The sequence below is a fragment of the Silene latifolia genome, chromosome X, assembly GCF_048544455.1.
Source record: "Silene latifolia isolate original U9 population chromosome X, ASM4854445v1, whole genome shotgun sequence".
NCBI lineage: Eukaryota > Viridiplantae > Streptophyta > Magnoliopsida > Caryophyllales > Caryophyllaceae > Silene > Silene latifolia.
In genome coordinates this window covers 112,088,328-112,104,085 of record NC_133537.1, presented here as the reverse complement: position 1 = coordinate 112,104,085, position 15,758 = coordinate 112,088,328, and the positions used below count along the sequence as shown (strand labels likewise).

General features: G+C 34.3%; 1 protein-coding gene across 1 annotated transcript in view; it reads right to left on the bottom strand.

Annotated features, from left to right (window-relative positions):
* Window positions 1-13,810, bottom strand: part of LOC141621544 (axial regulator YABBY 5-like) — a 96,807-nt gene extending 82,997 nt beyond the window's left edge. The window contains exon 1 of the mRNA XM_074437973.1: window positions 13,737-13,810. Coding sequence (XP_074294074.1) covers window positions 13,737-13,779 — 43 coding nt within the window. The 5' untranslated portion in view covers window positions 13,780-13,810. The remainder of the gene's footprint in view (window positions 1-13,736) is intronic.
* Between the last annotated feature and the right edge of the window lie 1,948 nt (window positions 13,811-15,758).

Below are 15,758 nucleotides of genomic sequence, written 5' to 3'. Positions count from 1 at the left end.
CAATCGGGGTTTGAATGGGCCTCCATTTGTTCTACGATTTGAAAAAGTCTAGTGTCACCCCGACAATACGGGACCTGCATTCTATTCTCGAAGCAGTACAGGTGTAGTAGAATAAGCCTGAAGGCACGCCGGTGGTATATGGTCTGAATGGTCGGGTCATAGGCGATTCGAAACTGGTGCTCTAGGACGAGTAAGTTCACTCGCTCTCCATCGACAATGTCATCGGCTTCTTCCTGCGATAAGCCCAAGTATTCGCAATATTTTCTAGCCCAATTCTGTTGAAAGTCGGGAACGGCGGGCTCTTGTGTGATTTTCCATCCTCCTAGGACGGTAAATTCTTCGGAAAGTGGACAGATTTCTCCTTCCGGAAATGCAAAAACATGGTGGGCGGGATTCCACATTTTAAGGCACTCATCTAGAAAAGCAATTTGGGGTACAATTTGCTTCAATGGAAGAACTTGTTGAATATCGGCGTCAGTTAGGACTTGTGTTTCTAGCTTTTTGAATTGCTCGGCCCATGCCTTCATGGCTCCATATAGAGGACTCATGATTCAAATATTAGTAGAGAAAAGAAAAAGAATTGGGAGATACGATTTTTTCTCTCAACCTTGATCCCCTTATATAAGAAAAATAAGGAAGGTACTCTAATTAAAATTAGGAAAGTTTTCCATATCAGAATTAGGAAAGCTCCTTGGTTGGCCTTATTGGAAAGCCGCACGCGACATTAAGGGGGGTTCCCTTTGGTTGTTTTCTTAGTTGGTTCCCGCTTCAGGATTCGAATGTTTCTGCGGTGGTTGGCATTTTTTAGACGGGTGGATAATTTACATTTCTTCCCCCCCACCCCCCCCCCCCCCCACCCCCCACGAGTCAATGTTTGAATTAAAACCCGTGCACACTTACGGATTTTATTTTTTAGGTTTTGGGCAATGCCCTCTCTACATTTTGTTTACAGGTCAGATGTTCAAGTCAGGTCGTGTCTACCCATCCAATCCACAATGTTGAAAATGTGAAATTTCAAAAACTTTTTTTCAAAATTGTTTACGAAATGTTAGACTTCGAAGAAGCTCCACTTCAAATGTTTGAGGGTTAGTTAACCCACTTCAAAGGATATGCAAAAATTGGGTGGTTAACCCATTTCTTTTCAAATGTTTACGTTTCAGGTCGAAAGCCCATTTAATCAAACTTTTCAGGGCGAAGGCCCATTCAATCAAAGTTTTCGGGTTGAAGGCCCATTTAATCAATGTTTTCGGGCTGAAGGCCCATTCAATCAAAGTTTTCAAGTGTCACGGGAATTTACATGTTATTGATTTGTTATATGCATGTATGCTCCAACTGGGGGCTCTGAAGCCGTTAGCTTCAGAGACCATTTTTGAACAGGAGAGTTCTCTGCCAAGTAAAGTGATCCACAGCGGATTGCAGCAGATACAGATGAATCGCTCCACAGTGGAGCAATAATGGAAATGTACCCCGGCAGGGATGCAGTCGATCAATATTCGATTTGGTAACGTTGCTCGGGTTTGAGCACCGATAGTATGGAGATGTATCTCCAATGTATAACGGCAACCTCCTTTTGGAAAGCTCCGTTTTGGGCCGGAAAGTGCAGAATGCCGAGGCCATGGTTGCCAAACTATGATGCGGGTTTGATTCTGTCACAAACAGATATGTAGGCCGCCTAGAACGAGGCTCAACCCACCTTTGATTCGAAATGAAAAGAGTTTTGCAGATGTTGAGGCGTCCAGAACTGTGTTTCGGGTATGATTTCTTCTTATGTCTGGCGAGCTTATGTACGCAAGTATAATGGACTATAAACAACCCGCGGAATCCTCAAGTCGAAAGAAACTTGGGGTATACTTTGACTTTTGCCTTGTCCAAGCCTCAGTCAAAGTGAGGGCTCTATAGATACCCGTATCTGTCGATATTGGAATTTATAGAGAACCCGCCAGCCACCCGATGACGATAGGACACATGTATTCTCAAATGACGTGCTCATGATACGGATAAGTCACATGGATGTTAAGCAAGGTTACGATGGCGGTTTCTGTTAATTTAAATTGTTATTTAAATTGACATTTTGATTTGTTTTGAAATAAATGGTTATTTGTTTCTTTACATTTTTGGTTTTGAAAATTTATGAAATAAAATTTTTTTATCTCATTTATTTAAAATTTGTTTATTTTTGAAATAAATGTAATTTATTTCATTCGATTTGAATGTAATTCGAGTCGGGAGATTTTATTTACGATTTATCGTTATAAATTGTTTTTAAAAGCTTTTTATTGATTTTGGTTTAAAAATCAAGTTTGCTTATTTTGATTTTTTGGTTTAAAAAGATCAAATGTGATTTTTTGTGACGGTTTTTATTTATCGTTTTATTTAATTCGAAAGTTCGAGTTTTTTTTAAAGTGGTTTTAGAACCCGTTTTCGAAGTGTTTTTAGAAGCGATTTTTGATGCGATTTAGGCCGAGTTTTGGCACGAGTCTTGAGGCGAATACCAACCCAATACCTTCCCCCATAGTCCAATGTTCGAACCTCACCATAGCTGATGAGCCCATAATTATATATGTTTTTATCCCATATTCGTATATTGTTAGTGTCGTCTTTCGCATTATTTGAGCTAAATTATTATATATTCGTTAATTTTGGGATTTAATTACTGTTATTATTATTTTAAATGCAAATGAGCTTATTTAGTGTGTTTTGGTGTAGGAAATTACAAGACAGAAGAGAATGGGCCGAATGACGCGCTTAATGGATCAAAAGTATGACACGCGTATGTATAAAACGGACCAAAGAACAAAATAAGAAGCGAAGCATAGGAAATAAAGAAGCACGCAAGCAAGCACGTATGTAATATTTAATTAATCACGCAACCCAGCCCATGTCGCCATGTCTTAAGAAATTAGGAGTGTTTGGAAATTAAACTAAGAACAGAAGAATAGATAAAGACGGGAGCCAGTGGAAACATGAAACTCAGCAATGAACTCCGATTCCACATCAAATTTGATCCCTTCCCTTATTCTACTCACAAAATCTATCCTATATGCTGCAAAATCAATCCCGTATGTCCCAAACACCGACTTTGTTCGAGTATAAATACCCGAGTTCCCAATCAGAATTGACAAAGAAAGTATACATATAATAAAACCAAAATGCGGCGATAGGAATCGACGATGATGTAATTCAAGATGGAGCAGTCCGACGGGTGGAGCGGCTCCAACCCGGAGGAAGATAGGAGGCCTGACTTGCGGAGGCGTTGCAACCGAAATAAGGGACGGTTTTCTGTACTCAATTTATTAGTTCTCATCTTAATTACTAGTTAATTTCAGTTTGTTGTTGAACTAATCTTTCAGTTATTAATCGTTAATTTCGTCTTCGCTATATTTGTTTTATGGTATTCTCATTATACTTGTAACACCCCGTAATTTCGGACCATTATTATATTGCGGAAGTAATTTATTAATCAAGTAAAATTTGATATTAATGTATTTGAAGTAATAATAATTCAAAGAAATATAATTCTATTATATTTTGAAGTAAAGTATTTATTTTGATAGTTTCGAAATGTTTAAAAATAGTTTAAACCGTGTAAAAACCTTTTATTTCGAAATAAGGGCATATCGGGAAAAATGGCAACCCTTGTGAAAATTGGGTAAACGATTTTGGAAATGGGTCATATGAGTACTCAATCTTCTTGTAAACTCGTGTTTAAGAATTTTGGCAATGTCGGAATTTGCATTTGACGAACGGTTCTAATTATTGTCGAAACGAGCCAAAACCGACTCATAAAATCCCGCCAAATTCCCGCTCTTCCTTTCCCTTACACGGCACACCTCCTTTCCTCCTTTCCATTTCTTCCTAGCACTTCTTTGTTCTTCTTTTGATCCCTTGACCGACATCCTCAAAGAAAAAAAAAAAATTATCTTACAATCGTAATTTCATCATAATTTCTTCGTTTCTAGTCCGATTTTCGCAAAATTTATATTTTCGGAATCCTCTCTTCAAGATCTACATCCTAGTATGTTTTAATTTCAGTTTTAATTATGTCGATTTTGGCTGATTTTGGGTATAATTTCGATTTTTGTGCTTATTGTTGTGTTTTTATTGTTTATTTAGGTGAATATTTAGAGGACGAGTTTGGAGACTCGTATATAGTTGAAGATAGTGGTTAGATGGCATATTAGGGTTTGGTGTTCAAGGTGCTAGTTGCTCATTTTGTTGTTAAAGGTAACATATTTCGAGTTACTCGACGATTAAATGTCACATTCTTTGCTTTTTGTGTGATTTTGTGCATGTTATTTGAGTGGTTTACTTCACATGATAATATGGGTTAAATTCATGTCTAATTCATGTCTTTTGTATGTTTAAGTTCACATATTAGTATGGGAATGAATTGGGAATGACTAATTGATGCTTCAGACGATGTTAAACTGAACAAAAATGGAGAAATGGAGGGTTTTGGGTGGCGGCCCACTAGGCCCAGCAGGCCCGACAGGCCCACGGCTGCCTTGGGGTTGGCCCGGGTCGGCCCGTTGCTTGATTCGCGGTTTTTCATGCGTTGTTCGTCGTTTCGGGTTAATTAATGTTATATTTAGTATAAGTAGTAAATGGGTAATCATCTGAAATGAATAATGTTAGTAGTGGATATAATGATGTTGGTAAAATTATGCTTATATTGGTAGTTTGCACATGTTAAGATAGGTTATGAGATGAAATTGGAAAGAATAGGCTTAAAATGAATTTTTATAGCGATAATTGTAATGTTTGGATGATTATGCCGAAAACTGAGCCTTGGTCCCTTTGATCAATCGATGTCGATCAATAGTGTGATTGGTCACCATGATTGAACCCGCACTGCCGCAGGGTCAGGGTTGCGGGTAAAAATTCGGTTGGATGAAATTATTGTGTTAATTGGATAATTGGCCTTATTCTTGTTTTAGGCCATTTATTATGTTTTTATTTCACATATGTTGTTGGTTGATTTGAATGGTTTCTTATGTTGTAGAAACGGCCCTAGATTCCCTGGAACCTTTAATATTGTCAAGTTTGGACTCTTTGCCTCTCTTTTGGTTAATTGGGTGTCTTACTTGTCTTGTGTGGTGTGGGCTAAAGTATTCAAGCTGGGACCTAGATTGGTTTTATTTAGGTCCTAGGTGAGTGTTTCGGCCTTCATCATAGATAGGCCATTATAGTCTTTGACGAGTGTATGTTCACTGCTTGATAGCCTCTGTGTTCCTGACTTGGTGGGATTATATCCAAGTTGGGGCATGACCTCGTTACTTATTTTGATAGTAAGTGGTCAGCTTAAGTACTAGCCAACCCTTTGGTGGACTCCTTAGGGTACTCACTTTGTTTTAGAAAAATTGTGGGTCTTGGGTGCGGTGGTGTGTATATCCGCATGTCTAGGTCTGCGCAGATTTTAGGCTAGGGTTGTGTTGTGTCTTGGCCATGTTTTGATAGAACCTCTGAGCCAAGATACCGGTTCGATTACCTTCCCTACCTCGTGGTATAGACTCGAGTTACAGAGTGACTATTGATCGTACTAAGAACTTATGCCTGTCTTTGATATATTGTCCTTTCTTGTATGGTGATTCTATGAATCATAGAAGGTGAGATACAAGCCGGCTATGGTTAATAGAGTTTGGATTCCTGGATGTTATGTGATTCACATGATAGTGTAGTATGAGTCGGTCTAGTATTCGCATGCTAGGACTATGTGTTGTTATATTGTTGTTCACATGATAAGCACGATTGTCTAGCATCTATATGCTAAGGCTATGTGTGATTCGTATTCATATTCTTATGTTTACATGTTACATTAAATATGACATTTCGTGGCTGGGAGGACTCGAAGTTACTCCCCACTGAATTGTGGCTTTCGTGTTTGTATAAAATGCGATTGACAGGTTGATGATGATTAGATGGGGTCACGATTTGAGCTAGTGAGCAAAAGAACCTTGGACTTAGTTTGGTTATGTTTTGTAGTAAACCTTTAAACATATGGTTATGTTTATATTTTGGAGGGACATATGTCTCCCTCTCTTACTTTGGTTTGTATCACTTTATTTTCGCGACTTTAGCATTGTTATGTAAATTAGTTTGTTAGAATTTGCAGGTTTTGGCACTCTCCTTTTGGAAATGTTTGTGAATGGTTTAGAAAAGTTTTTAAAATTACAGGTTTTATCTGGTTGAACCAATTACAAACATATCCTGTCAATTTTTCTGTAGGATTTTACGTGTTTATTTTACGCTAAAAATGAGGGTGTCACAATACTCGTTTTAATCGTGGATGGTAAAAACCGATTGCTAGTTGATTAATTTGGCACGGCGTTAGATTAATTAACCGAGAAGCGACTAGTTTATTTTAGGACTGCAATGATGTCGCTAGACTTAACTAGGAGTATATTTAGATGTGTTAATCGCTTGATTATTGACAACACTCAGGTAATTAATATGGTTAATGAGGTCTTTCTAATTCTTAATGCGGCTAGTCAATTTGCGAAACTGGAATATTATGAGCTTAATTGAGTTGCTTGTTTCACTTACTAGAATAGAATTGGTTAGTGTTAGGTTGCTTAAAATCACCGATTGAACCCCCCCCCCAATTCCATAAATATGTTAACATGTGAATATGTAAGTTAGTTTCTAAATAGTATTGCATAGTTAATTAGTTTTCCAATCTCTCCGTGGGATCGACCCTACTTATCCTTTACTACGTTGTTATTTTTGAGGTTAAGATAGGTTTATAAATTATTAATTTGTATACGCTTAACGACACGTATCAAATTTTGGCGCCGTTGCCGGGGAGATTGATGAATTATTAATTTTCTATGTTTTGTATTATCTATCTATGCCTTTTTGGGTTGGATTTTATGTTTGTGGAAATCATAAGTAGACAACATGTTTTGTTAATACTTTTTGCATGTTGTTTTCTTATGTTCTTTCTACTTGTTTTTTGAATCCAGCTAGACTAATTCTGCAACCCCCTTGTTTTGATCAATTTTAATTTGTTAAACTAATCCATGCTGGTATATATATATATTGATCCTGAATATAAAGTTGTCACTATAATGGACTCTTTTGTTTGCAGAATGACTAAAGGGAGTAAACTTGTAAGCTACACTTGTTAAATGTGCATACCTTCTTAGAGTACCCATTAATCATGTTGGACGAGAGATTTAAATGTAATTATTATACACTAAGTTGTCGGTGCTTTGGACTTCTGGAGTAGCTAGAAATGTAAGCCCTTACTATTTTGTGGTCAGTATGGTTAGTCATGTTATGAGAATGAGTATAATATAGGGTTGATCAGAGAGCTTGGTCAGAGAGTATAGTTGATGATGCGTATGTGGCTATAGTATGAGGTAATTGTTCAAGAAACAAATTACTATGAATGGTTTGCCAGCAATGTTATTATCGACCACAGGCTAAATTGAAAGTATTGAGATGAGTTTGGGTTAGATATCTGGGTGATTTATGAAATTATTGTTGCTTTTGCTGGGTTTATGCAGTAACATGAGACTTATATAGCGGTCTGGACAACGTGAATTATTGGCAGACAAGAGTACATGGTATTTGGCGCTAAGAACGTGAATGAACAAAGGATCGAGTGACATTTTTTTTTTTGGGAACCTGTAGTCTAGTTAGCTACCTGCCTCCCAGTTTACGTTTAGCTTGATTCTATATCTTACTAATGGTTCTTGTGGGTTGACATAACTGCAGTTGGGAATTTGACATAATTGGGCAGCGCAGTCTCACATATGGTCTAATTTGATAATATGGGACAGTGAGTAGGAGGATGAATGATAGGTCGAGGAACGTTTTTTTTTAGAACCCGTAGTTTGGCCAACCACTTGTCGTCTCGTTTACGTTTTCTTGACACTTAACTCACCATAGCTAATCGTTTGTCCCTTTCCTCTACCATTAATATCCCCTCATAAAAAAATAAGTGTGGGGGAGAGATTGATTTCCAGAATTAAAACTAATTGCCCTGCTAATTATTGGTTGCTTATGGTTATGTTACTAAGTTCATGTTGCACTTCTATAAGACTCTCCCTACCGGCCTAAGTGAAGGTTGAGATAGTTTTGGAAAATGGACGGGATGGCTGTTGAAAGATGACTGATCTTTGAGGATATTATAATTAAGTATGTCGAGCCACGACATAAACTAAGGCGCTTCTTGGGAGGCAACCCAAGCTTAATTATTTATTACTTTCATGTGTGTTTCATTTTTATATGCTTTCTTTGTTGTCTTGTTGAGTCGGCTTAAGTGCCTCCCTGAGTTTCGCAACCTTTGTAGGGGGATGTTAATAGTGTCGGTTGCACAAAAAAATTAATTTAGATAAAGAATAAAAATTGTTGCTGGTATTATGGGTATCCCGCCACTTCCATATTTCACGGATCTTGGTCGAGTGCTTATATTTGCAGGAATGTTGCACTAGGGTGATGATGTGATAAAACGGGCTATCAGCTTTACACTGGGAGCCATGATCGACATTTAGACAGTGCTACTTTAGGGCTAAAACATTCAAAAAGAGTCGTACAATCAGAAGAGCACTTATGTTCCGATTCTGAGCTGCTACTATGGCTGACGTTGAAGAGCTGTTTACAAAAAAAAAAAAAGCTATAGCATCTTGCTGAGAATGCTTCATTTGAATCCGCTAAGTGTTTTTTCCCTCTTATTTTTACTATATGCCAAATATTTTTAATCTCGTTGTCTATGCTGACATCGAGGACGATGTCGAGTTTAAGTGTGGTGGAGAGGCAAGGCTTAAAAATTGGGTTTACTTTAAAAAATGGTTGGAGTTGTGGTTTTTGTGGGCTGAAATTGGAGTCTGGCGGGTTGCCATGTATATTTTTGCTGCACTTTCAGGTTGCTTAATTTTTTGATATGTCCGTTTTTAGGGGAGGTGCTGTCAAATTTTTTTCAGAAATTGGTATTTGACAAGTAAAAAAGACATTGTTTTTATTGGACTAACTAGACTAGAGAGTCGACGACAAGCTCTAATCTAAAAAACTTTTCAAAAAAAAAAAAATACTAACTTTTAAAAATGATTTCACTAATATTGGTAGTATACTAATATAAACGTTTTGAAGTCGTGTATACATGAGTTTTTCCTCCATTTTGAACTTGGATTGATTAATTAAGTGACATACATATTTTAAGTCTCCTTTAAATTAGAGTTATAAAGCACTTACTTTGGTTATCTTTATTACACTTTTTGTTGACTCTAGAGTGTGGGAGCGTAAGTCAGTCTTATTAACTAACTAGTTTGAATGCTCGTGCGTTGCAACGGGGTAATTAACTTATTTATAATGCAAAAGAAAAACGTTATAAGTTTAATGTTTACATTATATGTCTAATGATTTGTTTACCTATTATTAAAATATCTCTTTAAAAAAAATAAAAAATTAATATATACGTGACTTAACTCTTATTTATAATCATATAATCACCCCACCTTATACTAATCTTTCGATGTGGGACAATTCTACTATTTATAAGTAATATATTCACAAAAATTGGATTTTTTTTATGATGTGGGACACTTCTAATATTTATACGTGATATATATTTATCAAAACTACATTATTTTTCAATGTGGGACAAATAACATACTCAGAATTACACCTTCAAGTACTCTCCATTAATATTTGTACGTTGTTTTTCTTCAAAAAAAAATTTAACATAATTGAGATACTGAACTTTCTCGTGGTACCCCTTAATTTTGTTAGATTTTCCATGTTACCCCTACTTTTAAAAATCTGCCTATGGTACCCTTGAGGTTCCATTTTTTTTGCCCATGGTACCCCCTAATGTAAAGCCTGTTAAATGGACGTTAAGTTTGATGGCATGACAATAAAATAACAATTAAAAAATAATATCCCCTTTATTGTTTTATTGGTACGGATCTCTCTCTTTTAAATGCAAATTTAATTAACTATATCATTATAATATGGAAAATTTCTCATGATAACCTTGAACTTTGATAGATTACACATACTACCATGGACTTTTGTTTTCTATTTTTTTTATCATAATTAAAATATGTGCAAATGATAAGAACCTATACTCTAATGATAGAATATTTTTTTATCATATTATTTAAACATAGTATATTTACCACATCTACATTATTTTTCAATATGGGACATATAAAATCTATAGGTAGAAAATATAATGATATAAACTTTTAAGAGCTCTCCAAGACACTACTTAAGCGACTCACAAGATTTTGGGTTGATGCCTAAGTTCCAAGGATGCTCATAGAATCACCCACCTTATGCTATATTTCGATGTGGGAAAATTTTATTTTTTATATGTAGTATATTTATCACACCTATATTATTTTTCAATATGGGAGATATAACATACTATGAAATACACCATCTTTAATATCACTACTACAAATCCAGGCAACTACAACGCCCCTTTAACAACGATTATTCACGAAAATCACAATAGACGTTGTAGAATGTATGGCGCGAATTTTACTAAAATTAATTACAACGGGTATGGTTATAAAAATCGTTGTTATTAGTTTTAACAACGGGTAACACATGCGAAACCGTTGTTAATAATTTGGCGCAAAATTGGCGCAAAGTTAGTGAAAAGTAATCACAACGGTTACTTTTGTAACCCGTTGTTAAAACATATTTGACAACGGGTGTTTTTTACAACCGTTGTTAAAACATATTTGACAACGGTTGTTGATTTACAACCGTTGTTAAAACATATTTGACAACGGTTGTTGTTTAATAACCGTTGTCAATACCTTGCATACTATAAACCACACAAACACAAGTCTGCTGGAGCCACAAAACACAAACCTTAATACACAAACACAAACACAGCAGACAAACACAAACACAAAACACACACTTTTTCATCGTCTCTTTCTCTCTTTCTCTCTTTCTCTCTTTCTCATTGTCGCTTTATCTTCTCGCCGTCACTGTTGATTTCATCGTCTCTTACGTTCTGTAATTATCGGTAAATCTCGCCGCCAAATCGTTAGTTTCATCGTCATTATTTTCTTTTTCTAATTATTTTATGTGCATGTATGTGTTTTTATCGACCATTATGTTATTTGTTTAAGTATTGTTCGCATAATTAGTTAGTAAAACAAAGAAGAAGCAAGATGAAGAAGCAAGATAAACATAATTAATATATATATATATATATATTTATAAATACATAAATTAAAAAAAAAAAATTACATTAATAAAAATGCAATTCTTATATTTTCATAGAGGATCTTATTCTCCTCTATCATATCCGTCCTCTCCTCCTTGGCTATTTGGAGGTTCCGTTCAATATTGCTATATCGTCATATAGCCGCAATCGCTGCCTTTGCTCCGTCAAGCCATCTTCTTTGGCGTCCTTCAGTACGGATCGAGCATCCGCAAGGTAGCTCCTGAAACTTTCTTCAATATGGAGCAACCGGCGGATGAAACTGTTGTTGTTCTCGATCATAGTAAGAGTCTTAAGGATGATATCATTCATTTTGTTGGAGTTTGGAGTTTGTTTTGAAAGATTAAGTAGGGTTAATTTATTTGGAGTTTGTTTTAGCAGTTAGGGTTTGGAGATGTATATATTGAGATAATGGAAATGTTAGTTGAGATAATGCAATGTATTTATACTAAGCAATGTGTGGGTTGAGTTGTTTTTTAATTAATATATATGTTAGGAAGTTGTGCCATAATCATCATCATTTCTCTCAATGCTGCTTCAAATCTTATTACTAACCCTTCTCATTCCATATTGTCCGTTCATATGCACAGTGATGGCAGTAATAATGCATGCATCGGAATTATAACGGGCTGTAATTATGCATGCATCTAGTAACATCTAATTTAATTTTTTTTTTATTTTTTAAGAACAAACAACAACGGTTATTTTAAACAACCCGTTGTCTTTAGTTATAACAACGGTTTTGTATATTACAACCCGTTGTTATAACTTTCCCCCCAAAATTGAGTCACACTTTCCACAACGGGTTTTTATACTTAAAACCGTTGTTAATATTTTTAACGACGGTTTCCTTAAGAAAACCAACCGTTGTTAAAACCTTTTACAACGGACGCTTTAACAATGGACGCTTTTTTATATAACGGTTTTTGACCGTTGTTATAGCCTGTATTTGTAGTAGTGTATGTGCAAATTATATGAAATTTATATATACTCTAATGATAACATTTCTTACCATGAATCTAATAATATTTTTTCATAATTTTTTTACCGACATTATTTTGTCAAATGAAATTTAAAAGTTTTTATATAAAAATTAGAAACATCACTTGAATATAAAATAAGAAATACATAGTATATATTATAATAACTAAAAGATTTTCCAAACATTAACTTAGGTTATAAATCATTATTGTAGAGACAGTAATACAAACTCTTTTAAGAGTTATCTCTGACAATACTTAAGGGAATCAAAAGATTTTGGGTTATGACTTCTATTTATAATCATAAGATCACTATTCCTTATGATAATGTTTCAATGTGAGACAATTCTAATATTTATACATAGTATATTCACCACACTTACGTTATTTTTCAATGTAGGACAAATAACATACTTAGTACACCATTTTTTTTGCACCTACTTTGACAACAACCGGATTTAATAATGGGAAAATACAATACAATACAATATACACTCTAATGATAGCTTTTTTTTGTCACAATCTAATTATATAATTTTCATACGATACTTTTTTTTCAAATGAAATATAAAGTTTTTATATCAAAATTATAAACATCACTTTAATATAATATAGAAAATGTATATATATGGGACATTTCTATTATTTATACATAATATATTCACAACACCTACATTATTTTTCAATGTGGGACATATAACATACTAAAAAGTCTACATCTTTTATATCAAAAAAAATTTGGATTAATACATAAGTTTCGAGGATGCCTCCTATTTATATTTATAGAATCACCCTACCGTATACTATTATTTCAATGTGAGATACATAATTTAATTATTTAGACGTAGTATGTTCATAATGCCTACATTATTTTTCAATGTGAAAGATATAACACTACTACAGATACAGGCTATAACAACGGTCAAAAACCGTTGTTATATAAAAAAGCGGACGTTGTTAAAGCGTCCGTTGTAGAAGGTTTTAACAAAGGTTGGTTTACTTAAGGAAACCGTTGTTAAAACTATTAACCACGGTTTTATGTATAAAAACCCGTTGTGGAAAGTGTGACTCAATTTTGGGGGGAAAGTTATAACAACGGGTTTTAATATACAAAACCGTTGTTATAACTAAAGACAACGGGTTGTTTTAAAATAACCGTTGTTATTTGTTCTTAAAAAATAAAAAAAAATTAAATTAAATATTACTAGATGCATGCATAATTACGGCCTGTTAGAATTCCGATGCATGCATTATTACTGACATCACTGTACATATGAACGGATAATATGGAATGAGAAGGGTTAGTAATAGGATTTGAAGCAAAGATTATTGAGAGATATGATGATGATTATTATGGCACAACTTCCTAACATATATATTAATTAAAAAGCAATTAACTCAACCCACACATTGCTTAGTATAAATACATTGCATATCTCAACTAACATTTCCATTATCTCATATATTCATCTCCAAACTCTAACTGCTAAAACAAACTCTACTTAATCTTTCAAATCAAACTCAAAAAACTCCAACAAAATGAATGATTTCATCCTTAAGACTCTTACCATGATCGAGAACAACAACAACTTCATCCGCCGGTTCCTCCATATTGAGGAAAGTTTCAGAGCTACCTTGCGGAAGCTCGATCCGCATCAAGCACGCCAAAGAAGATGGCTTGACGGAGCGAAGCGATTGCGGCTATATGACGATATAGCAATGGCCGAACGGAACCTCCAAATAGCCAAGGAGGAGAGGACGGATACGATAGAGCAGAATAAGATCCTCCATGAAAATATAAGAATTGCATTTTTACATATGTAATTTTTTTTTTAATTTATGTATTTATAAATATATATATATATATATATATATATATATATTAATTATGTTTATCTTACTTCTTCATCTTGCTTCTTCATTGTTTTACTAACTAATTATGCGAACAATACTTAAAAAAATAACATAATGGTCGATAAAAACACATACATGCAAAAGAAATAAATAGAAAAAGAAAATAATGACGATGAAATTAATAAAGGATTTGCGAGATTTACCTGATAAATACAGAACGTAATAGACGATGAAATCACAGTGACGGCGAGAAGATAAAGCGACGATGAGAAAGAGAGAAAGAGAGAAAGAGAGAAAGAGAGTGTGTATGTGTTTTGTGTTTGTTTGTCTGCTGTGTTTGTGTTTGTGTATTAAGGGTTGTGTTTTGTGGCTGCAGCAGACTTCTGTTTGTGTGGTTTATAGTATGGAAGGTATTGACAACGGTTATTAAACAACAACCGTTGTGAAATAAGTTTTAACAACGGTTGTAAAAAACACCCGTTGTTAAATATGTTTTAACAACGGGTTTCAAAAATAACCGTTGTGATTACTTTTCACTAACTTTGCGCCAATTTTGCGCCAAATTATTAACAACGGTTGTGCATGTGTGACCCGTTGTTAAAACTAATAACAACGGTTTTTATAACCACACCCGTTGTAATTGATTTTAGTAAAATTCGCGCCATACATTCTACAACATCTATTGTGATTTTCGTGAATAATCGTTGTTAAAGGGGCGTTGTAGTTGCCTGGATTTGTAGTAGTGTAACATACCAAGAAATACATGTCTCTTCTTAAAAACCACTATTGTATACATATTATTTTTCTTTGAAGGTAAAACCACTTAGTCTCGATCATTAGATATGGATCTCTATATCGTACATATAACGACTCATTAACGCTCTATTACTGCATTCAGAAGACAGCCATTAGTAAAATCTTTAGTTTTGTATTGTGTCAGGAGACTATCATTAGTAAAACTTTTAGTTATTTTTTGATTTTCTTGTTCATGATCTTAACTCTTTCCCGGGTAGTTCCCAACGATTTCCACTTTATTTTTAATATCATATCGTAGATAATGATAGAAAATCTTAAGAGCTCTTTAAAACAATATTTATGAGACTCAAAAATTTTTGGATGGATACATAAATTCCAAATATGCATCCTATTTATAATCATATGAGCACATCACCTTATACTAATTTTTCAATGTGGGACAATTCTACTATTTATATGTAGTATGTTCACCACACCTACTTATTTTTCAATGTGGGACAAAACATACTAAAAAGTATACAATTTTTCATATTAAGAAGTACACCATCTTTAATATGTGCAAATAATATGAAATTTATACTCTAATGATAGCATTTTTTAACACAAAGCTAATTATATTATTTTCATAATTTTTTTAACGATATTTTTTTTGACAAATGAAATGTAAAAGTTTGATATAAAAATTGGAAATATCACTTGAATATAATTTAGGAAATATACATACTATAATAATTAAAAGATTCTCCACTTTATTTTTTACATCAAAAATTATACTTTCCTAAATTTATTTTTGATGATGTGGACGCTCTCAGATCGCTCGAAAAAACTCTCATTTATATATATACTAGATTTACTTTCATAGGTGACTCCCGCTTTAAGTTCTTGACCTCAATTCTATTCGGTGCCCGAGTGATTAGACCCTTAGGGGAACCCAATCAATGTGTTGGGAGAATGCCTAATGACTTGTCCGGATGGGCGGG